Below are 26,099 nucleotides of genomic sequence, written 5' to 3' on the forward strand. Positions count from 1 at the left end.
AATCTGTGCTCATGGGTCGGACAGTATATACTCTGCCGGTAGTGACAGCACTTCTTTACACTCTCTCCCAGCGTGGATTATCTGTGTTGTGTTTTTGGATTATTTGGATGGAATATTTTAAGGTGAAAGGGATTCCCACCACTGGGGAAAATCCAAAAGTGTGTCCTGGCACAGAGTGAGGAGAAGAGGAGGAGGGAGGACAGCAACAAATTTTCCCCTCATCTTTGCCTCCGCAGGCGTTTCTTCTGTGGGAGAATGGGGGCAGGAGCTCTGACCATCTGTGTGAGTAGAAGCTACAAAGCCTGAATTGGCTCAAAGACTTCCCATTCAACCTGTGATTAAGGGCTAAAGAATGCATAACGGGTCTGTGTTATTTAGTGCCAGTCTATACACTCTTTTGTGGCGGTGTGGTGTTGGATGTTCTGGTGGACACTGGATGTCTTGTAAAAAGTTCAAGGAAGAACAAATCTCTTCTCCCTGCAGTGTAACTAACTCCCCCTCACTACATTAAAGTAACTTTTCTCAACAAATACTTGACTCCTGGCGTCAAGATGAATACTTTTCCTTGCAGTGTTAACAGAAAGCAGCTTTGTTGCCGGCAAGTATCTGCTTTTTACTCCCACATCCTTGTACAGCTGCACAAGAGAAAAAGCAGGGACAAAAAACACACTGTGAGCTTCACGTCTCCTGTCTGTACCTGTCATTTTTTCCAAGCAATGATCCAGCGGCACAATGAGGTCACTTTCCACAAAAATGGAAACAGTGCCTTTATAAGGATAAAAGTCTCATGTTCGTATACAGTTTTAAAACTCCATGTGTTTGGGAGGATAGTTTCTGTGGCCTGAACAGCTGTTGCTTCTTGTGCCTGTGGTGCTTTTGCTACCAGTTGCTTTACTGGCCACCCACAGAGAGAGAGAGAGGAAGAGAGAGGCAGGGGAGGAGGGCTTGGGGGGGGTGAGGGTTGGGAAAAGAGGGCACATGTTTGGGCTTGCTAGCCCCTTCATGAGGAAGTCAAAGACACAGGTTAAATGCAAAACACACTTGTTCACCCACTTCAGCTATCCAAAATGTTCAAGAAAAGTATTTCAACCTGACACTTGAAAACAAGCTCAATACTGAGACACTTTTATCAAGGAGAGAGGGGAAACTTCCAGCAGTCATTAGCTCACAGAGTCTCTCGGCAGTCCCTTGACAATAGGTTTCTTTCTCACTGTCAGAAGTTGTAATGTGAAAGCATTTTAAGAATGGGGGAGGGGAAGGGGTGAGGATTATTGGGCTAATCACAGCAGACTGTCCTGGTAAACAATAGAGGCAAATGGATACCCCTTGTATGTGTTTTCCTTTATTCATGGCTGCTTTACTTCACACAGGCTCTATTTTTGTGTGTGTGGCAGCTGTTTGAATGTGAAAAGGCCAACTTCATGAAAACCTTGAAATTGACAGCAAGCACTTTTTTTTTTTATTTTTCAATTGCAATTCACATACTTGCAGAGTATAAGTTGTTGCATTAATTTATCAGGTGACCAAATAAAGAAAAAGAAACCCTTGACAGTCAAGGCAGCCCTTTATTATTCCATCTGCCATGTTAAATCACTGTGCCAGTCACCCAGGAATCATTTACATTTATTTTTCAGGGTTTTCTAGAAGCCTCATGGTCTGCTGCCTTACCCCAAGCATTGTCTAATTTTATGAGTTTTTCCTATATTGTGTTGTGGATGTTCCCTGGATTATCGATCTAGTTATTGTCATCTTTGGAATTAATGCTTTCCATTGCTATTGCATGTTTATCATTGCATTGTGTTGTCTTTTGTCATTTTTAAGACTATTCTTATATAAGGCTTAAGGCTATTTTTTATGCAGTTTATTAATTATCAGTAAGAATTACCCCTGTACTTGTATGAAGTGCCTTTTGTTGTTCTTGAATATAGTGTTGAGGCCATTTGGGGTTTGTTGACAACATCACCTTTAAATCGTTTTGGGTATATTATTGGTATTTTACAACAAGTGACGACCAAGTATTTACTTGTAACGGACAGACTCACAGCAAGAGGTCAAATTTGTCTGGAAACCATGTTTAAAATCCCATATCATACATGTGGTTGGTCTATGAACAGGGAATATGTAGTATCCCCCTCAGGTCCCACTTTTGGATCACTGTCACAATCCTTAGACTTGTTTTTGTTTTTTAATGGTGAATGTACTGTAGGTCTGCATGTGCTCACAATAACATCCATCAATGTTAGCTGTCTGTTTAAGTGTAGAGCTCAATACCAAGGCTGTGTGTGTGTGTGTGTGTGTGTGTGTGTGTGAGTGTGTGTGTGTGTGAGTGTGTGTGTGTGTGAGTGTGTGTGTGTGTGAGTGTGTGTGTGTGTGAGTGTGTGTGTGTGTGAGTGTGTGTGTGTGTGAGTGTGTGTGTGTGTGAGTGTGTGTGTGTGTGAGTGTGTGTGTGTGTGGGTTTGTTTGTGTGTGTGTGTGTGTGTGTGTGCGTGCGTGCATGATAGTAAAGACAGATCTAGGAGACATCTGTTCAGTAAGGCCTATCAAAGTCACCCCAAGCTCAGACCGGCTTAACTCTTTAACACCTGCAGCAGTAGTAATACTATCGGAGCCAGTTTGCAGCCAAGAAAAGTTGCCCATTGCTACTTAAACTGTGCTGTGACCTATTAACATTATTACCAACAATAGACTGTTGTGCATGTACAATGTACAAAAAAAAGTGTACGATCAAGTAATCTAAAGGAAAATACTGACCGATAAAAATGCCATTAACTTTGAAAAGCTGTATTATCAACCCTCCTCATCATAAGACTTAAGATATAGACACCTTTATCTTTGTGTATCTTTCTTTTTTAATTTCTACTATCCAAGCCTTTTATTCATACTGACGGCTTACAGCTCCTCACACCTGAGGACCTGTCCACTCTATTACATTTAAATTCATCAGTGTTGTTTACCCCATTAAGTCTTGCTGCTCCTCAGGCAGCCATCAAGGCATGAAGCAGTCAGAGTCAAAATTTAAGTGATCCTAATTACATTGATCTAATTACATTTCACCCTCACCAGGAAGGTGCAAATGGCATATTTTTGTGCACCTGTCAGAGAGGAGTAGATGATTGAGCAGCATTGACGTGTATCTCCATGCCTGTAAAAGCTCCTCAGATGTTCATTTGAGTGTGAATGTATGTTGTATTAGAGCATCTGCCATGGTAAAGATTTTGTCTCCTTAGCCATCTTAGCGCCATCTGTGAGGTGGGTTTTTAATTAGCTGATCTGAGTGTGGCACATGCTTGTACCCATTCTGTCTACACAATTGGCCACATAGGGAATATATATCAGTCACAACTCTTCTTCACCACCCACTTCTAACTTCCTAATACAGTGAACTAACTGTGTCACTGTGGACCTTATTGCGACCAGATCATAGTCAGGGCCTCTCATTTCACTGTGTGGGTCAGTTCACTCATTTGAAGTGGTGAACTCTGGAACGACAAGATGTCACATGGTGCAGTTGTAGCTATGGTAACAAGAGTAAAACTTGCTCTGAGTCTGTGGTGCACTAAAGTACAGGAAGTCTTTTCTTCCTGCACCCTGTGTCCGAATGCTGCTTGGGTTTGCGTGTTTTCTCTCTTGCTCCTAACTAAACTAAACAAGGACAGAAATGTGTCATGCTGTAGGTAAATGTACAAATCAGTAATTTACCATCTTCTGTCAAATGTTGCCTCATTGAATGGGGATAATATCTCTGTACACTCAGAGAAAGACAGTAACCGCGTGTTGTACAGTCTGTGTACCTACAGGTAGGGACAACATGTGGCACTGTTTGCCTTAACAGTAGTTATCAGATAAGATGTACTTAACGGCTAGTGAATTAACACATTCAATTTGTGTTTAGACTGGTTGTGCCTGCTGAGAGGAATGAGCTCAGCCTGGAAAATAGAGCACAACAGTAGTAGAGGCACATTTACTCATCTGCTGTACTTAAATACAATTTCGAGATTTGTGTGCTTTACGTCGGTATTCCTATTTTCTTCTACTTTAAATTTGAACTCCACTAGATTTAAGAGGGAAATACTATACTTTTAATTCCACAACATGTAATGTACTATAGTTCTCTAATTACTTTGCAGTCGGGCTGCATCTAACAATTTAAATAAATTATTAATCTGCTCATTATTTTGACCAATTGATCTACATCAAACTACTAAGCAGTTGTTAAAATTAGTTCCACCTTAACCAGCTGCTACATTAAATCACTACATAACACTCACAGATGTGTCCCTTTACTTCACAAACACATACACGTACACACACACACACTTCACTAGCTTAAAAGACATTTCTGTTGAAGGAGCCAGCTCTTGCATGCTTTCCTCTCAGCTCATACATAAGCTCCATACACTGCTGAAAGGCACAGTGTTTAGTCAGAGAGCTCTCCAGTAAAAACTTTTTATCTTCCAACATTTCATGTCCAAATTTAGGCATTTAGACTGATTATTCTTCCAGCTCTCAGCACACACTCCTCTGATATGTTTTCCTTACAACGCATTCAAATTGTTAGTAACAGCTGGCCATTTCCTCCCCTGAACATGTATTTGTTTGTCTTCCTGTTCGTATGTATGTCTATTTGTGCAGGTGTGCGTGTCACTCTGGCAATTCCTTTAACCAAAGGTGTTGCATGGTAACCTGATATTTGTTGTAGCAACACATGCACGTCCAGCCCACCCCTTTCTCTTCCTCTCATCTCTCCTCACACACATAGAAACACCCCAACCAGCATCACCTCCCCACACACCTGTTAGCCTATGGAGCAGAGTGAGCCTCCCTCCTCCAGGACAGGTGTCTCAGTGGTGTCTAACCTGATGCCGGATCCAGCGCTGCCCTCTGTGCCCATAGTGTCAGTGGCTGACTGCTGCTCTCTGCTCTTCTTCCTGCAGCACAACAAGACAGCAGTGCAGGTTAAAGAAGACATGAAGAAGATTGTCCAGATACCTTTACTGAGACCCAGGACAGTGGCTGCGAAGCACACCAAGCTGTTTGGAGTGTCCCTGTTGGAGTTGCGAGAGAAGGGCCTGGTGGAGGATGGTGTGCCTCTGGTGGTGCGGAGGATGGTGGAGCATCTCCGCAAGCATGGTGAGGAAAAACAAACTTAGTGTCCCATTCTGAACTTCTCTTTTATTTAGTGTAGGCTTTGATTTAAAAAATAAAATAAGATAGCCTTATTATAGCAGTTCAAGAGGTAGTGATGGTTTCTTCCAAACAATATTATATATTATAAATTTAACATTTTTTAAACCAGATCAAATCCCATATTTACACAGTAACATAATAGGAGTTCAACTGATGTATCATGTGGCTTATTGTTTTATCACATTAATTTGGTAAATTAAGAGTTTTAATTATATAATATTTAAAGGCATCTGTTTTATTTTGTGCAAGAAAAAATAAAAATTCTCAGAAAGGCACAATTAAAGGACCATACACTGGTTTGGTTTTGCAAACACTAAATCTGCACTTCAACTTTAAGTGCTAAAACAAGGAAACACACTGGTATGACCTATTTTATTATTTTCTGCAGTTCTTCTGTTTAATCACTAGATGTCAGTCCCAGAAAGTGGAACTTGTTCCTTGTGGCTACTGAGACTTTGGGCCCTTTTCAGTTTAGTACAGTATTATTTTTGACATTATGAACCAGTCCTGAGTAGTGCATTAAGACTATAATAAGGGTGACTAATGTCTGTAAGACTAACAAGCTCTATCTTGGTGTTTCAGTGTGCAGATACATATACATCTTACTATTACTTTACACTACACAAATTATCCTCTAACAATTTGAGATGGACATTGGCTGGAATAACAAATTACCTCTCAGAGAAAAGTGAAAATGGTCCATGCAGATTTTGGATTTTATTTTAAGACCTCCATCTTTGAGGTGTCTGCCTTCACCACAGTACCATGGAGGTGAATGTCAGGCAGGGCCCACCTTTATTTCTGTCTAAATAATTTAATCAATTGCAGATAAATTAAAAATTTGTTCCACTGAAGCAGAATATCAGTTATGACAGGTCCTTCATCCTCCATCTGGTGGCCCTGGTCTTAAAGAGGGACTGTCGCAAAATCTAATTTTAAAACTTAAATTGTTTTAGTTTATATTGAACTAATTTGTTGTAAGGTTGTGTTTTATCGGACTGCTTTTTCCAGAGACCTATATAACACTGGAGATCTGTAGTACTTTTCCATCAGAACTGTAAGGCTGCAACCAGATTTCACCAGGGGGGCATAGGAGGCCATGATTTTAAAAGATTAGATTAAAAGATATTGCTTTAAATAATCCACAAGATACAATGTTAGTTGATTAATCGGGACTATTTCCTAGGTGGAAAGTAGTTCCAGACGTCCGCACAGAGAGTTAGTTAATTGCTCAGCCGTTAGTTTTTAAAATAACGGACATCTTAAAACGGACAGAGACAATCCGGAAACGTGTAAAAATTAAACAAAATCTAAAAATTTAAAGGTATTGATACCATGATAGTTAAATGAGAAGCTATTCGTGTCGTTGTAATTTTGGTGAACCGGCCTATTGAAAGCACGTTCCGTAAAATATGTATCTCTAGCAGCATGTAGTGGCTGCCGTGGAAACCTACAATAACAAATCTAGAAGGTAACTAGCTACTATTTTAACTGACACCTGAGTCACATACACATATTTCAAGATTAACTACCACTGTGCCAAAGGTAAGGCTACATCATAACTATTAGAATGGCTTCTGTTCATATTGTCATTTGTGTAACGTATCGTTACTTCAGCGCTGTTCAAACTGAAGAAAGGCAAAATAAAACGATTGTGGCTAACATTAGCTACATCATTTAACTACTTACCAGGACCAGGAGAAACGCCTTCTCCATATCACTTAAAATTAAATGCCATTGTTACATCACAGTGGGGCTAAAAATGCTCACTTTGTCCTGAAGACTAATAAGAATAAAAGCCATGTGATTGTTAAAATCATGGGTATTTGTTGATAACGTATTAGCTTAGTCGATTGACGAAAAATGAATCCGCAACTATTTTGACAATTATTTTGATAATCGACCGTCACTTCCATTACTTGATAAGACAAAAAGGCCAACTATTGTATGGTTTCAGGTTTTCAAATGTGAGGATTTGCCATTTTCTTTGACATAAGTGATAGTAATTTTTGGACAATATTTTATCATTTTACAGACTAAATAAATCAATCAATAAAAAACAATCTTAGTTGCACTCCCTATAGGATTTGGCTTTGGAGTAAAGGTCTCTGGGTCACCAAAAATGTAGGATCCATCTTATCATGGACTAAAAGGAAAATCCAGACTTGTTATTAGTGCTACAGTAAACTTCAAGTTTCAAATCATCATCTGTAGACAATAAATATCCACATCATATTTAATGGAAATCTTGCCTGCCTCCTGTCTGCTATCAAGAACCAACTAAACCTTAGATTTAGAATAAAATTACTTTGCAGCCTCCATCAAAAACATCATGGTAGATAGTCACACTTTTAAGGGCCCAGCCTACTTGTGTTCCAAATAACATCTCTTATTGAATAATTGATAGTCTGAATCTTAATCCCACATGAGTTAACTGTAACTGAAAAGTGATTCTCTGACTTTCCTCCAGCCCTGCAACAGGAGGGTCTGTTCAGAGTGAATGGGAATGTCCGGGCTGTGGAGACCTTGAAACAGCGGCTGGAGGGTGGCGAGGAGGTGGACCTTCTCTCTGAATCTGAGACATGTACGGTGGCCAGTTTGCTTAAACGGTATCTGAGGGACCTACCAGAGGGTCTGGTAGGCTCAACAGTCCAGCAGGCACTGATACAGCACTACCAAGGTAGGAGAAAATTTCTGCTTGTTTGCTTATTTGGCTTCTAGATTTTTTCTACCAGCGCAAGTAGACCAGTTTTAGATGTTTGCAAACATCATGTGATATCTATCCCGAACATTTTCCCAAATCCACAATGTGATATTTCATACCCTGACAAGCATAGTGAATATCTGGGTCATGACTGTGATTGGACGATAAGCAAAGCTATCTTTAGGTGGTGAAATTTACTGTTAGCACTGCAATCATCTACACCAGGCACTGCATATAAAGGCACTGCTGAGTTAAGTGTGTGTGAGTGGGAGAGAGAGAGAGAGAGTCTGTGATGAGAAGAATGATGGACCTCATATTTCTGTCAATAATCTTGGAGGTCATAAAGGGTAAAGTAAGTCATTTGGCAGGTGAAGTGTCTGTGCTCACTCTCTGCTCTCCTCCATCACAGGGTTTAATCTGTTTAATGGAGGAGGTATGTACATTTTGGCTGCAGTGTTCGTTTTGCCCTGATAGACTGCTTCAGTATCAGCCTGTTTTTCAGGGCCTGTTGCCAAAGGCTGCATTAGAAAACCACTCCTTGGTGCAGGACCTGGCCATAGCTACTGAATAAAATGACTTTTGTAATCTTTATAAATGGCCTTGGCCTCCTTGCCAGTATTAAAAACAGTTTATGATAGATGGATGGATTGTAATGTGCAAACTGATTGGTAGTATACACACTGACAGACAGTTCAGATTAGGTAAAATACTCATTGATCAATTATATTTGTACATGTCAAGGTCAAGATATACTTTATTTGTCTCCATTATGAATCAAATAAGTGATAAAGTATGCTGTCTTGCCTCATGTCATGAGGGTTGAAAAATTTGGAATGATTTACATTTTTTGGGTAACACTAACACTGGCTGTTAAGGGCTATGCTTAGGTCATATTGTGCAGTGATTCATTTATTAGTTGGTGGACAGATATTATTCAGTGATGATATTTTGGAATCAATTATTCATTTTCAGTAATATATCCAGTAAAAATCCCAAAAAATAGTAGTTTTCTCACTTTAAAGTCAATAGATTCTGCTGGTCCCTCTCTATGTGCACACAAAGCACATGTCATTCTCTGCAGTGATTTGCTCCTGTGATTGTCTGGCTTTGTGTTGGCTTGTCTTTTCATGTGCATCCTCTTTGTTTATACACATATACTGTGTATTTGCATGAAATTTTTTCATTTTTTCATCCCTCAAAGTGCGTTTGTCTGATGTACCAACCTGTAAGAACTTGATCAACTTAAAGAAAAAAAAAACACTTTATACACATGCACACGCACAATCTGAAGTTTACTCAGGGGCAACAATAGCAGCTGTGAATGCTGTTGCCATTATTATAAGCCATGATTCCCCTTCTCCCGCTCTACATATTCAGACAGACGCGCACACATACCTGTTTACGTGCTCACACTCACGTAGATGCACGCTCTCAATGTTTGCGTCACTCAGTCATTCAGGATCAGTAGCCATATCCGTTTATCCAACTCTGACCCAATTATGTATCCTGAGTAATAGCATCAACATATTTTAGGCTCTTTGCTCTAATGCTCATGTATTACTAGTCACCACAACTCAAGATTAGATATCACAGAGAGCAGGCGGATGGAGCGATCACTGCTTGCTGGAGACTGGCTGTAAAACTATTTACTAAACTTAGGATTTGAACATTATTCACTATAAGTCTATTTATGTTTTGCATATTGTGAAAAGCTCCAAATGAAATCCAGTCGGTCATGTCACTAATCACTGGCCATTTGTTTGAGTGTGAATAGATTTGAGCAGAATGCCAGTGTTGACAAAGGGCTGCTTCAAGCACTGTAGCATGTATTCACTTTTGTCCAAAAGTTTGATTCCCAGAAGTTTCCGTTTTTCTGAGTGAATACTATCCCAGCTTTTGACCTGTCCTGACATCTTGCTCTGTGTCTGTAGAGTGTGGTGAAGATGGCTCTTGGTTAGATGTGAGAGATCTGCTTCAGCAACTTCCAGATGTCCACCACAGCCTCCTCCGCTACCTCTGCCACTTCCTCACCCTTGTGGAGTGCAACCACAATGACAACCGCATGACTGCCCTCAACCTCGCCACTGTGTTTGGACCCAGTGTCTTCCAGTGAGTTTAAGCTTTTTTTGAGGGTACATGTGGTCAAGCATGCAAAATAAATACCGGTGGACCAATGTCACCATCACTGCAGCTTTCTCTTTTTGCTTTCTATCCATCATATACAGTAGTGTGCAAAAGCTTTAGGCATTTGAGATGTTTCAGCTCTAATCCATCACACAATACCTCCAGGGAGGTGTCTGATTGGCCCCAAATTTATTCTGCAGCATGACAACAACCCCAAACATACAATCAGAGTCTTTAAGAACTATCTTCAGCCTGAATCCACAGAAGAATTGTGACCAGTTCTCCAAGATGATTGGAACAACCTACTTGCCAAGTACCTTGAAAAACATATGTACATGTGAACCAAGGAGAACCGGTACAGCTTTAAAGGCAAAGGGTGTTAAAAGGGTGGACAAATACTAATCTGGTGATATTTTTGAGAGCATCCTCACTTTACTTTTAGTGTTAAAGCCTTTGAACAGTACTGTATAACCAAACAATGAAACTTCAATGAAACTTAAAGTACTTACATGTATTGAAGCTTTAATGCCTTTCACCCTGGATTAATCTTTTTAATTTTTTGGCCTCCTGGGGTCCATTGCAACAAGCTGTAAACAGAATGCTGCCACCTTTTATAGCGACCTGATGAAGTCAAGTCCAACATTCAATCTCCTTTTGATATTTTGGTCTCTACTAATTCTGAGGGAAGTATCTGGATCTTAAGCTGCTGAATGCTCCACTGGGTTCAATTAGCTAGCTGCTAATTTGTCTGTCCTTCATTTGGTGCTGAGTAGGCAGTGTAGCACTTTTTCCGCTGAAAACAGCTGCCTGCTGCGGCTGGAAATGAGGTTGATGGAAGTGAACCTAAACAGTCAATAGTGGTTATAGTAAAAGCATTGTATTGTTATTTTAAAATGGCAAAGGTGTACCAGTCAAAGTGTACCTGTATCATTATCACACAATCCAAATTCCATTTACTGGGTTAAGAGTCAATAAATACATCAGTCTGACATTGGTCTTAATGATTCACACTCAACAGCATAGGCTGACTAGACTGAACTTATTGTATTTATTACATTTTTCAGTCTTTCATACAGGCCTGCTTTAGTGTCTTCATATCCTTGAAAAAAATAACTGACATTCCTGAAGTTTAGTGTCTTGATCTCTGCAGACTGTTTGTTGCAGTCTTTAAATAACAAGAGACAGAAAGAAAAATAGTCAGACATACAGTCGGGATAATGGATGTTGAGAAATTGAATCATCCTCTCACTATTTCTGTTTTTTGAGTCAGATGTTAAACACTGGCTCCATATGCCAGAGCAGAAGGATGGGTAGAATGGTTCAGTACGTATAGAGTAAAATAATGAACCCCAAGTCAAGTTGTCAAGTCAAATTTGGTCCATAACTAAAGACTGGGAAAAAAGTGTTTAGTTAAAAGGACTACAAGTTTTGGTCTGTGTTTCAAAATGGAAACATTTTTTTAAAATTGTTAATATTGGGGAACCAATTAAGTACATAAATCAAAAAAAAAAAGGTAACTGTATAGTTCAAAATACAAAGGAATCTGAAAGTACTAACATAAAAGCTGTACTGCTGTACTTTGTTTCTGTCAAAATGTTTGGCCAGCAGATGGTGCTGTAGCTTATTTAGAGAAGCTAAAATCACAATATTTTTACAGTGCACAATGGCTGCACCTGATGTTCCTGAAATCCAGGGCTTGCTCATAAATCTCCCACTAACAAGCTTCTTTATATTTTGTCAGACACCTGAAGTCTGGTTTCCTCTGTGGGTCAAACATGAATCAAAAAAAATTTGGTCTGCAAAAAGTTCTGAAATCTGATGTTTTATTCTGTCATTATATAAATTAAAGGTCACACTCCACAAATACAAATTGAGTCTAGTGAACAATTTTGAAGTAAATGTCATATGAGATATAGAAAACAGTCCGACCTTAATGTGTTTTTAAATATTACTCTGATGTTCATAAATAAATGATGCAGTCATTGGCTTCATACGCCTCCCTGCAGCTGCTCAGCTAAGTAACTCTGTTCTCACTAGTATTTTTATGATGGGCTTACTGGACAGTGCGTTACAATTCATACCCCTACAGTTCCCATCATACAGCTGCACTGTTCTTCCAGACTGGTCACTCCAGACTGGTGACTGGTGAAGTAATAACCCTTTATTACTGGAGATGCCCACCATCTCAAGCTTGGGAACCCTGCATAGAAAATAGATCAAGTCTGACTAGAGAAAATGGAGAAGAAGAAACTGCACTGGATACTGTTTCATATGTACAACCTGTTCTCTTCATCACAGCCTGTGTGTTAATGTTATATAATTAGGCCTGCAGTGAGGCCTACAGCCAAGTGTATACCTCACACAGCTGTTCAGTAACAACTCAGTAGAATCAGACACTGTACTTACAGGGGCAGCTGAATTCTGCTGTGTTAATCAGGTCAGCTAACTGATGACTAAGTTTCAATTTCTGTGTCACTCTTGAACCAAAATCACTATTTTAGCATGTTTTTATTCAACACAGCAGATCAGTAAAATTACAACCAGAAAGTCATTCATTAACAAATTCTCAACTTAATTTCTACTCTGATAAAATCTCATTTTGTTTGCTTTTTTTTGTTTTGTCTCTTCTCTCTGTTTTCCAGTGTGGCTCCTGGTTTTGAAGCAATGAAGGACCAAAATATCTGCAACAAGATCATGGTCAAGCTCATCCAGAACTACAGCAATATATTTGAGACGGACAAAGAAAAAGAAGGCCTGACAGAGGAAATATCAACCCTTATCATTGTCAAGGTGTTGCATACTCGTTGAAACAGCAGCTGCTGATGTTTATATAGAATAGATCTGTGCTGGTGGTCAGAACAATGTGGTGCAGCTGGTAACTAATTGGCAATTAATTGTGAGTCACATGTTTTGCCCATGCACTTTAAAAAGTGTGAATTCCTCTGCCCTCTGCCCTCACCCTCTGCCCATCCACTTGGAGGAGGTTGGTGGTTTATAAATAAATATAGGATAACATGATGTCAAGCTAAACTGGATTTATGTATTGATCTTATATCACAGCCTCACAGGAAGGACTCCTCCACAGGTGGCTGTTTTGAGTCTCCGGTTGTTGATTTATATTTGCTGCTTCGATGGCTGATGTCATTATTGATCAGCTGGTTTGTCTGGTCTGCTGGTTTTCCTGGCAGCTTCTTGTTACATGAAGAAAGAACAAACCAAGCACAACACACCAAACCATCAAAGTAATTTAAGTCATTTGATGTCATATTCAGTCTACATTTCTTAAAATACAAAATAGAGTCTATAATTGGAATTAGTCATAAACTCCCTTCAAAAAATTCCTGTTGAAGAATCAAAACTGTGTGTTTTATGCCGAGAGAGTGCAAACAGACATGATCACCATCTCTCTTAGCATGACATATTTAATATCTTTAAAGACTTTGGACTTGTTTTTGTTCAAAATGCAATAAGAAAAGTATAGCATAAAATTACAATAAACTGAAGTTGGTTCCAGTTAAGTTAAAAAAGTGAAATGAGAAGAATGTTTACTGCTGCAACAGCTGCAATAAACAACAGACTTTTGCATCACAAGCAGAATGGCAAAACCTTGTCTGAATGTCCACTTTTGGAAAGACATCCCTCACCACAGTCTATAGACAACACCTTAATTGTTGATTGATGAGTGTGTTATTGGTGTGAAATGTGACATTGGCCATGTGATGCCACAGTGATGTGACCAGGCCATGATCAAGGTATTTAGCTCCCTGTGGGTTTGACCTCTCACCTCTCACGGGGTACATCGCCTACCAAACATAGTTCCCATGTGACACCATGCTTACCATGCCAAAAAGCACTGCTGAAGATGTTGATCATTTTAGAAATTAAGTGATTGCATGCAACCTGAAATCCAAAGGTCCAGATTTCTCGTAGCAATAAAATAAAATCTGGAAACACTTTGTAGTAGATGTAGATGAGTGTAATTATTTTGTAATAACATTTCCAGTCACAAATATCGGTGCTGTGTTGTGAATGCCTGTAAGGGCACTGCCACATGAGATCCCGCTGACCCATGGGAAACCCCTCAGTCAGATAAGATCCTCTTACACACAAACATGCACACATACACAAAAACACTTACACGTATGTGCATGCACACACAGTCTGTGGAGGCCCCTCGCCTCCTGACCTTCCTCTTAATGCCTTTGAACGCAATACATGTGATCACTGGTGTTGCCTTTACCTCCAGCCATAAAACCCTGACAAGCAGAGGGTGTACATGAAAGTGTTTATGTGAGTGTATGCGTTTGAGGATGCAAATTGTCAACCTGTTTAAATCTATTCTGGTCCCTGTTGTTAGAGCTCTCAGAAGAAAAGAAAAAGTAGAACACACATACCCAGGAGTCCTTCTAAAATGACTCCTTGATTATAAAAAGATATTTTATAGCTACTGCATATATGGCTGCAGTAGCTTCCTAGCTTCTGTTAAATGTGATTTGTTGTATTTGTTTGTAAGACATGGATTACAAATACAAAAAAATAACCATCTTCTTTGTCGTCTTCCTGATCCTAGGAGGCGCATGTGACAGATACAGACACAAAGACGTCACCCAGCAACCTCAATGCAAAGACACCGACACCAGTTCCCAGGAAGAAAGTGCGTGCTCGGCTTTTCAGTAGCACACCTGCATGTGTGCGTCTTTATTATGCGTTAATGCTCCTAGGTGTACATGTTATCGAAGCTTTGGTCGGAGTCTGCTGTGAAATGCAGTGTTGCTGTTTATGTGTGACATTCCCAGGTCAAACTTGCTTGAACCTTTCAAATTCCCTTACATAGTCCTTTTTAACACCAACCATGTGATCTGTGTGACGTGATTAACATAACATGGGCATGTTTTGGAAAAGCTGTTTTCCAACACCAAAGCCATTCCTGTGTGCGTCTGTGTTTTTTTGTTGTTGTGAGTTTTAAAGATGTTATGAGTGTCAGCTGACTTGTCCATACTGCCTGGAATGGTATCTGAGGTCACTCAGTGTGAATAGTTGATGGCCTTTTTAACCATATATAACAGACATTACTGATAACCTATCACTTATGTTTAAAAAAAGCACTGTTGAAACTAGCATTTCCTTGCACTTGCTGAAATTTTGAAAGAGGTTAGTGTGACTTAGAATTGACAGCAAGTATTAAAATTTTTATTTTCATACTTAATTGGTGGTACAATTTAGAAATGATAAAGCATTCCCTATTATTTTCCTACTGTAGCACAGTGTAGAACAGCTACTGTATCTACTTTTATAACAACATGCAGTAAATTGATCTGTATTATCTAGTAGCCTGACTGTATTTTATTCACTCACTTTTCCTGATTGTGTAAAATGCTCATGGCTGTCTCAATGAATGCAATCTTTATGCTACAATAATCATTTATATGTGTTTATTCTCCTTTTTTTTCTTACTCTCATTTTCTGTCTATGCATTTTCCAAGGTTGGACAAAACAACCTGACAGAAAATGCAGCACATCTGAACAAATCCTCCTCTGGCACTCCCAAGGCAAGACCACGGAAGAAGAAGGTACAGAAATAGAATAGTTTGTTACTGTCACTATGATCAATTGTTCTTGTTTAAGGGGCTGGCCTAATGGTTTACTACAGGTTTTTCTCACCCTTTCCAATAAATACTTCCCGCTTCTTTATCTGCTGTATTGCCTTAGTCCTGATTAGCCAGAGGTCATCTCTCAGACAGCCTCTGATGCCTGTGGCCTCGCTGCTCGGTCACATGATGTGATTTGATAAAGGCAATCTGCTGCAGGAAACAACACACTTATTTGCAGTGAGAGACAAAGATGGGCTATGTTATGCTCCTCCAACTACGTTCTGGTATTATTACAGATGAGCCCTGCCACAAAAACAGCATTTGGCCATAGATTTGAGTGGCATTAAAGCTTGGAAATTTCCTGTTTGTGTTCATGTTTTAGAAATTGTGCTCAGGATTCATTTATTTGAAATAAGAGAGCTACATTTTATACATTCAATTTTGTTAAGTTTTATCCTCTGCACCTTTTGATCTCACATGAATTCAAAATTAGCATACATTCATTTATATATGTGATAGAATTATGAGTAATTCCTCTGAGGTTGGCTTCAGTTTGCCGACAAAAACAGACTTAGATAATCCTTCTGTGGTTGTTTTGAATGCAGTTTTGAACAAAGATCTGACACCATAAATGTGGTCTACCTGTCAAGACCAGTGTCACTCTAGAGATAAAAGAAATGCTGACTGACAGCAGGATAATCTCAGGAGAGTAAAAACATCTGCTGATGAAGAATGTTTTCTTCCCTCCTTCCCTCCCTTTTAAATGCGTGAAGTTACTATAATTTTAAGAAGCCCCTCTGCTCTCATTATGCATGTACGTAGGTGCACAGATAGGCATCGAGCCAAACACACTTTCAGTAGAGGTGGATGACAGCCTTTGAGGTTCTATTGAAAGTGACAGTGAAACTGTTTCCATAAACCAGAGTAAGAGTAAAAATATTGCAAAAATGAATTAGCACATTGATAAGGAATGATCAACAATTAGTTCCTGTAAGTACAACGCATTAATTAATTTAGTACATGCACACGTAATTACAGTTAGCATTACTTAGTGTTGCATTAGCAGCACATTAGCTGCTCCAGAAAGCTAGTGTATTGGTTAGCTTGGTTAGCAATCCTAGAAAAACTGGCTGTGTCCAAAATCACCCCATTTTCATTCATTCACTGGGCTCCATAATCAATGGTAAATTGTTTACTCAATGGTAAGCAATAAATAGAGATTTCAGACACTCACTCGTTTATCCTCCTCATGAACACTAGAATTTTTTAGTGGATACATTTACACACCTAGATAAAAGGGCAGACAGTAAATGTAATTCTGGACTCAGACTAAAATCTACTAAATTACAAGTCAGAAATCACAAAACAGCTGTGGTAAAGGAGAACCTACAGTTAATGCTCCAACAAGGGCATTTGCAAATGGCTGATGTAACAATGTCAATTAAGCAGCAACTGCCATAGAGCTTTGCCAGTGGGGGTCGCTATAGCAACACAGTGTTCAAATGAAACATCAGGTGGCGGACCAATAGCCATTAGGGGTAAACTAATATGACAGTATCAACAGTCTGATGTTTAGGAGCCTCTGAAACACCAAACACATTAATTTGAATATCACTGCTGATTCCACAGACTCCTAGAAACCCCTCACTTCCTATGAAAATACTGTACTAAAATACTGTAAATAGCTTGACCTTCTTAATGATTAATCAAAGTGATTCATCACTATAAATATTAACTTTTTATAGCTACATTTCCCAAACACTCCCGTAGGATCTCTTCTATTAAAACTCTCAAGGCCAGACCCAACCCAAATTTGGCCTCAATGCTCGCTACTGCTAAAGACAAATACAGTTCAAAGTGTAATTTTTGTATTGGTCACCATTCACACATCACTACTGGAGCTACACCACATGGTTGGGTGCTGTGGCACTGTGAGGTGTGTTATTTGTTAAGTCTATCATTTATGCAGTATTTATGTGCCTAAGGTCATTGTTGGCTAATGGTGAGAAAAAAACACACAAACAAAACAAACACACCCACACACAATTCAGCTAGGGAGCCCTAAACTTGTCTGTTGTATCTGGTTGATTTATGATGCACCTGCCATTAAAACAGATGCATGTGTGATCAAAGGGGAATTTGATGAGATGTTTCAATACTTGAGCTTTGGACTCCAAAAGGCACACAGTCATTATTACTAAATGCTTGTTGTTAATGAATTAATATGATTAATGACACAGTTCTGTTGCTATGGTCAGACCACAGTACTTTTTCAAAATATGCAAATGTCAGCTTTCATCCTTTTAAGCAAAAATGCTCCTGCCAACAGCCAGTATTTAAAAAAAAAAAAAAAAAAAAAAAGTCTAGTGAAGGACTTGTGCTAGTGGTGAAAAGAAGGACAGGTGTAGATCACATTGCATTCTCACCTCTGAAAAACTAGACATCTGTCACCAGTCAGTGAATAGAGATCAGTTAACAGAGGTATAAGTTGTTATCAGGCCAGCAACAACTGCCTTTCCATTGTAGCAGATTACAGCAGAGAGAAAGCAAAGTAAAACATTAAGTTCTGAATATTTTATTTGGTTTTATTTACAGTCTTTTGAGATTCTTGTCACAAACTTCAAATTATAAGTTAATCCATGATTTAGAAACCAGGTCATATCCTCCTTCTGGTCTGTGAGGCTCCTTTGCCATCTGGCCTATTTAGCTCCTACTTGTTGTTGCTCTGTGCTTGTTTTTATGCATAGGCAGAAAGGCAGCATGGCGTTGTTGAAAGTGACCTGGAGTTCTATCGATCTACTGACTAACCTCCCATAACTACCATCATACATTGCAAAGAAAATGTATGACCTGTATGTATGTATGTATGTATGTATGCCACATGAAAGGAATGAAACAAGGAGCGTCCCTTTTTTTTTTTTGACTTTGCCATTTCAATTCTCTACACATAGTTTCCAGTAAAGTAATTAGTAAGTGAACAATTTCAGTTTCCATTTTTCAAAGAAAAACAACACAATACAAGTTTCTGTTTATTGATCTTATAAAGCAAAATAAGACATAAACAAAACAGTTAATGAGACAAACCTAACAACACAGAACTGCCAAGATGACAACACCATCTCACCAGCACTGTTGAAATCCTTTGTCAAAGCACCCGTTTCTATGGATTTGAAAATGGGGACTTGTACATGCTTTCTCTATGATGGCTGTATGGCAAAACAGGCTCCAACCCCCTGAAAAACAAGCTAATGTCCACATTCTTTCCCCCCTTTTTTTTTTACCCCTCTGTGGTTTTCTGTGAATGACAAATTTAGCTAAATCAATTACAAAACCCTGAGGGGCAAAATCCATACCTGGTCTAGTTAAAGAAGCTTGTGGAGCTAATTATGTTCCCAAAGATTCACCCATTAAGTGCACCAATGACTAAATGTCCAAATGGAGGCAGCATCCATAGATTTTAGAACAACCCATTAAGTTAAACCCCAAATGGAGATGTTCCACTGATTGCATTGGTGTAAAGAAAAAAAGTAAGCCTTTTAACTAAACCAACAGACATTTATCTAGAGCTAGGCCTCTTTCAGCATTGGGTGTTTTTGACAATTATCAATACTTCAGCTGCTGGCATCAGACCATACTCTGTTTACCACAGCCAGCTGGCTATTTGGCCTCAGTGTACACGGGCAACCGTAGGAGTGCTTTCCATATATACTAAGAGAAAGCTTCTTGACACATTCTTTAACACTTCTTTCAGGTCTCCTTGGTTGAAAATGCAGAAGGGTACTTTTCACAATGTGGCTGTAATTAGGTTAAGGTTCTTCTCCTACACTACAGTCGGTGGTTCACGCTGTTTATACCCACTCAGGGTCAGCACGGTAAGGCAAACATCAATCTAACCTTACAGTTTTATAGGCTAACCTGTTTTTTCTCCTTTTTTGTGGTTCTTTTATTGCTCTCTGCTTCACCTCAAAAGATCCTCAAATGCATGTTTTATTGTAACCTGAGTGAAGGCTGAAAGCTCTACCGTGTGTTTCTTTGTGTTTGTGGTTGTACGAGCTTGATTGAGCAGAAATATTAGCCATGTGTCATTTCCCTCCTGTGATATCTCATACTTCCTCTCACGAGACTCACCTGTTGTTGGCATCTCTCTCTCTCTCTCTTTAAAACAGGTGAGGAAAGGGAAGAGTGACGGCATGCCTGAGGACGCCCCTCAGCCCAACCGCTCCTCTCGGTTACCCCATGCACGGCCTCTCTCCATACCAATAGTTTTGCCCCTGGCCTCTGAGCTGAGGAGTCCCAGTCCAGAGGTGATGGAAACGACTCCCATACCTCTGGCTCGCCAAGACACCCCAGACACTGCCTCGCACCACGGCCATCTCGATGTCAGCCCCCCTGGCAGCATGGAGGCCCTCAGCAGGTCAGTGTGTGATGAAAGGAATGAATGAAATGAATACTGATTATTATTTACCAACCATAATTTTTAAATAAATAATTTAAACCTACCACCCGTGCAAAAATAAAGTTCACAGTCAAAAATGAAATTTACTTACACTGTGAAATGTAGCCAGCTACCCCCGCAGTTTTATGAGTTTATTACGATTACACTTTTATCTGTAAGCATGATCCTTTATGGCTGCTAATAAAACCTAAGGTCATATAATATAAAACAAAACTTCATTGCCACATACCTAACATTAAATATTATCCAATTTTTACTTTCATTTTGTGACGTTGTCTTGCTCTCAGTGTTTCCAGTTCCAATTTGGAGTTCAAGGGGGGATTCTAGCAGTGGTAAATAGGTTATGACCACTGTTTGCATAGGTGATGTGCTAGCAGCCGAGGGTAAGGGTGAAGAATCTTGAGTGTCTGACAGCAATCAGGGATCTAAAGCCAAGGCCCTGTGGCAATGTGCCTTTGGCATGCAAACAAGCCTATTATAAGAAGCTGAAACTGGAACCACTTGGTGTCAAGTGTCCCCAGTTCTGGAATAGCCAGGCTACAGCTGTGTCTGTTGTTGGGGCTCTTGCTGTTTTAACTTGCACCAAATCCAGTTTATCTTGAATCACAAATAACAAGATTAATATATAGGTCTTCCTGATGATAGACTATATGTAGAAGTCAGTGGAAAAACTACAAAATATAATGAGGAGCAAAACAATAAATGCTGTATGTGTGATGTTAAAACACCAAGATGAGAAATGATGACGCTGTTTTGGCTTCTACTACAGTTGTAGACCACACCTGTGACCTTTAGTATGACATTAATCAGTGCTTAAAACCGTGTCAGCACCAGATCCATTAACACATTAGTATGACACACCGTGGTTTGCTGTCAGGCATACTTCTATACTGTATTACAAATCTCACTCCAGCTTATACATATTTTTAAAAAATCATATAAATGTAATGTTTTTTTTATTTTTTTATCACAGTATAATATAATATATTACAAATCAAATATCAAATATTTTTTAACTTCTGTGTTTGACAAATTCAACCTCATTAAGTCCCCAAGGCAATAAACAGTATTGCTTGTGTGGCATAAAATTTGTTAAATCAACAAGGCCGACCATTGCCTGTTAATGGAAAAGATGTTCCTGTCTACATGAAGTGACAAATATAATACTTTAAAGGTGGCAAGAGCTGTCCTCACTATGTCATGATACCAGTAAATCTTCTGGTGGATTCCCTTCCCACACACGTAATTCTCCTTGCCAGGTCATATTGGGTGACTGATCTACAGACATTGTGACGGGATACCCCAATAATGTGCGTCACCAGTCTGAACTCACTGGTATTTACTAATAGACATCTGCAGCGGGCAAAAGACTAAAAGGAGTTCATTATCTTTACTGTAAGAAAGCTTTCGATGCTCACTAGTGTCTGACAAATTAGACACTGACAGCTGATTTTCAAACATTCAAAGACGAGACTTTTATGTGGAAATAGTTGAAAATAGAGAAAGTTTTTATGAGTTTCTATAAAAATGATTTAGTGGCCGTGATTTTTACACATGAACCAATAGCACACACCAATATATGATAATTTTCTGTCAATGGAAATCTGGGCTTTCATATCTGTAGCTCCTCTCATGCCTACTTGTCAGCTCGCTCTCACTTTCCATAGGTATGTGTCAGTCAAATCTGTGTCAGCAAAGTGCAGCACATCCAGTAGCACAGCAAAATGGGTTACAACTGAATTAAACATATCCAGAGTGGGGCGTCGAGTGCAGTACTTGCTGCAGTCAGCCCCGGTTCGAATCCCGCATCAGACGGCCCTTTACTGCATGTCATTCCCCCTCTCTCTCTGCCTCCCCATTTCATGTCTTTCTCTACTGTGCTATCATAAAAGCATAAAAAGTCCAAAAAAATATACTTTGAAAAAAAAAAAAAAAACATATCCAGAGTGACAAAGTCAAGGAACTGCTTTTGTGCAGCTTGTGATTGCCTTTTTTTCCTACATTTTATTCACAATCTTTAATTTTATAGGGTGTGAAATATGAAGTCAAGAATTTATGAAGTATGTTTACACCTTGTTGGTGGTAAAGAATCTATTTTTATTTGTATATTCACATGTGTTAGATTTGAAACCAGCACCCTTCATTACAGGGAGCACTCACTATCCTGAGTCACCCTGTTCACTCATTGAAAATCATCATCCTCTCGGTTTCCTATTTGTGGCTTCACTTTTAGATGTGTAGATGTACCCTCTGTACTGTATTAGAGAAGTCTTTCATCTTTAACATAACACTCTGGCTCCTCCTTATCAAATACATTAATGCAGTAATTTTGTATGGCACATTGCTCTCACCTGTAGTTGAAATATGACACCAGCCTCATTCACCACATAGGCCACATGAGCCAACATAGCAGAATCATGTGAACATATTTTGTCCTTAGCATTGCGTAGTTGCACATAGGGGATGCATGCTGGCTTTTGTGTGAAGTTGCCATGGTTCACTGAATCTTGTGATGTAACTATTAGGTTTCTTAGAAGAGCACTGGAAATAGGTGGGAGTGAGGAACGTTGCAGTGTGGTGTGAGTGCAGGTTCCCTGTGGGTTTAACAGTATTGTTGGCCGCCTGTCAGGAAGTCTCATCCATCAGCCTGAAAGCGTGACAGCTCATATTTACAGCAGGAACCTGGCTGGAACAGACTGGTTTTGCAGCACTTTTAATGTTACTGAAAAGCCTTTTTTTTCCAAATCACACACAGGTCTGTGGCCCTTAAATGTACTAAGATTTAATGTCAATAAAGATTCTCAGTCATTCAAGTCATAGAATATGAATAAGTAGGACATCAAAGCCAACTGGATTTGTTAGAAGATATTGGTAATTCATCCAATTCTTAATTTTCAAGTCAGGACAGCTGAAGCCTCAAGGAACCAAAAACCCAAGCCAGATGCAATTGATTTTGAACATATAGATGCTACGTTTGATGTTCAAGTTCAGTGACAGATGACTGGCTTGATACTGAGGTGAAAGGATGACTGCAGGTGCTCCCAAGTCAATGTTCAAAATCATTTATGTATATCAGTCTGTACTGAAAAGACTGTTGATTAATTGATTGGACGATTATCAGAAATGTAATCGTCAGTGATATTGATCGTCGACTAACTCCTCAAGCCATGCCAAACGTTCATATCTATCAGCGTCTGTGTGTGAGGATTTGCTGCTTTTTCCGGAGCACGTGTGGATGTGAAATAGATTAATTCACGTAATCATTATCCAGCCCTATAGTTTCAACAAGTATGTTGAGTTCTTTCAGCCACCGCTAATATCTTGGTGAAAGAGTCTACCCTTTCTCATGCAGTAAACTGCTTTGTCATATTTACAGATCCAAGTTAGGTGTTTAGACTATTCTCACTGGTATTCCCGCTAATAAAGCACAAATCTGGTGTTTTGCTGTGTCATTTTGCTTTCAATGTCAATAATGTTTAGCCAAGGTAATGGTCATAATAAAGAGACTTGAGAACCAGATGGATGTAAGCAGTGAGACAAAAATTTTCCATCTTTAAATTGTTACATTTATCTGCAGGTCTTCGGTGCCTCAGTTTAAAACCTAAAGCGTGATGGCTTCTGTTTTGCTTTAACACCGTTTCCTGGTGGAATGAGCATATACCAAGTATAGCTTAGCCAGGCTTATCCGACAAATACTCTGGATCTTGACCACCACACAGTTTGTGCTTGGAGGTATTCTAAGAATGTCCAGCACCGGTCTAAAAGCTGATGTTCTGGGGGTCCTGAACGGACTGGAGACTGAAGAGACTCATACGTGGGACTCTTTGCCTCTTATTAACAAAATGCAAAAATAACCTCACCATGGGGTTGAGGCATTTGGGATCTGCCATTGTTCTCCACATCAATCCCTCACTGCTGCTAGCTAAACAGCAAGTGTTTTTGTTACGTGTTGTCGAGGGATTTTGGAAAAGGTACGACAGGGCAAGGCGGAAGGAAAAAGACCCTGCCAAGAATCAAGTGACCAGCATCCGCTAAGCCAGACTACCTTTGTCTACTCATTTTTTTTATAAATGTTGAAAAAGTGGAGCGTGTCCAGATTGACCAACTTGTCATTGGTAGTTTTCCGTTGGCCCCGGAGGGATCAGGCCCCTTCCAAGTATCCCTACAAAGCTTTTTGTTATCCCCTCAGTAAGGTAGTGGGTAAGCAGGATTTCCGCTTTTGCAATTCACGGCGGCTGTGACGGCACACATTATTTTAATACGCCTGCCAGACTGTGTAACACCAGTTAAGAACATGGGTGTGGGGGAAAAAAAGCATTCAAATGTTGTGCGGTGAACTACACCTGCACCTCAAAGGCTGGAGGAACACATGCACATTTCCTGTACATTGTGTCATTAGAGACTTTTGAAGTTCAACAAACTTTGACCCATTTTGATTCCTGCCTGACGTGAAACCTAAATCCTTTGTTTTGAATTTGTTGAGGTGCAGCCTGGATGGTGAAAGTGGTTTCCCCTCCTCTCGGTACGCCTGCCCCTTACAGTAAGCCACATGAAGGCATGTCACGTACCAAAACACACCAGAGTAACAAACAATTTGCTCAATAACAACTCTTTCTTCTGTGCTTTAGAACATCTCAGACTCAACATGTTTACAGCTTACAATCATGACTGATTGTGGGTTAGGATTATTTCAATTTGATGTCATCTATTTTCTGTTTCCTTATCAAACAAAACCAGCAAGCCAGAATATTTAGACCATTCACTGGATGTCAGTAATATAGTGTGTTTTCTCCTTGTGGCATCTGTGGAGCTGTAAATAGTACAAAGGATCAGAAAGGACTAAAACAACACCAACTCCTGCTGAAGATATTCATGATTCAATCAGTCATTATTTAGAGGATTTTCTGTAAACCATTCAGAAATGAATAAGTAGGGCTGCAATCAATATAACTTTTTCTTATCAATTAAGCTGCCAATTATTTTCTCAATTATTCAGTTAATTGTTTGTTCTATAAACTGTTCTATAGAATGGTGATGTTTTCAAATTGACCACAAGTTTTAAATTTGTAATGACAATAAACAAAGATGCTCACCATTAAGAAGGTGGAACTAGGATTTTTATTTTTTTTTCATTTTTGGGTAAAAAAAATTACTTAAACGATCCATCAAGTATCAAACTAGTTACAAAATAGTTAATAGTTAATTGACAGATTATTCTTCTGTCAACTAAATATGACATACTTGTATTGAACCAATTAAGCTTCTTGTCATTCGCTGAATGATAGATAGTCAGATGAGCAGTTGAGAAATGTAAAAAAAAATGTCTGGAATGGATTTTGTGTGCATCTGCTGTACCTGGTTTGACAACATTTTCTTTAACCTGAACTTTTGTCCAAATCCTTTCTGTTGTGAATTTGTAAATTAAGAACATTGGTGGAGTTCACGTTGTCCTGAGAAGTGTTCCCTTCTCGCAGATTAACATCCATATAAAATCCCAGTTGGAGTAAAAAGTAATTAAAGGTTTAGGTATAGTGAAAATATTCCTCCTTGTGTCTTTCATGTTCATTTAAAATTAAAGAATCTAATAGCTAATAAAGCTTAGCTATCACAGTCAGCCGTTGTAGTAACACTGTATAGAATTTAATTGTGTAAAAATATCTCATGTTAAATTAAATAAACATATATAAAGTTAGCCTTATTGAGGTCATTCAGCACTTACTTATTTGTTAAATAGTTAGTGTATAACATTTTAGGTTTTGGTTGCAGTGTTTTTCTTCCTGCTTTGATTTTAGAGGAGATAATACAGTATTCAGCTCTGCTGAGGCAAACAAGACTTGGTGATTATGAAATTTTCAGCCTGCAAGTGCCAGGATATGAAAATGTTAAGCAACCTCAACATTCAGGGCCAAACACTGAGTTCCTCTTATTGTTGCATAATTTTATCATGTGTCACTGGCATACATCCAGTGGCAGTAACCAGCCTATATTCTAGAGCAGCAGCCATTTCTCTGTTGGATCATAATAATTACCCGAGACA

General features: G+C 39.2%; 1 protein-coding gene across 1 annotated transcript in view; it reads left to right on the top strand.

Annotated features, from left to right (window-relative positions):
• The first annotated feature begins 108 nt into the window (after nt 1-108).
• Nucleotides 109-26,099, top strand: part of fam13a (family with sequence similarity 13 member A) — a 53,387-nt gene continuing 27,396 nt past the window's right edge. Inside the window, exons 1-9 of the mRNA XM_022770112.1 lie at nt 109-282; nt 4,935-5,130; nt 7,658-7,867; nt 9,823-10,000; nt 12,658-12,805; nt 14,586-14,669; nt 15,499-15,585; nt 19,773-20,020; nt 21,730-21,856. Coding sequence (XP_022625833.1) covers nt 256-282; nt 4,935-5,130; nt 7,658-7,867; nt 9,823-10,000; nt 12,658-12,805; nt 14,586-14,669; nt 15,499-15,585; nt 19,773-20,020; nt 21,730-21,856 — 1,305 coding nt within the window. The 5' untranslated portion in view covers nt 109-255. The remainder of the gene's footprint in view (nt 283-4,934; nt 5,131-7,657; nt 7,868-9,822; nt 10,001-12,657; nt 12,806-14,585; nt 14,670-15,498; nt 15,586-19,772; nt 20,021-21,729; nt 21,857-26,099) is intronic.

This window comes from Seriola dumerili, unplaced genomic scaffold, assembly GCF_002260705.1.
Source record: "Seriola dumerili isolate Sdu_G_001 unplaced genomic scaffold, Sdu_1.0 BDQW01012242.1, whole genome shotgun sequence".
NCBI lineage: Eukaryota > Metazoa > Chordata > Actinopteri > Carangiformes > Carangidae > Seriola > Seriola dumerili.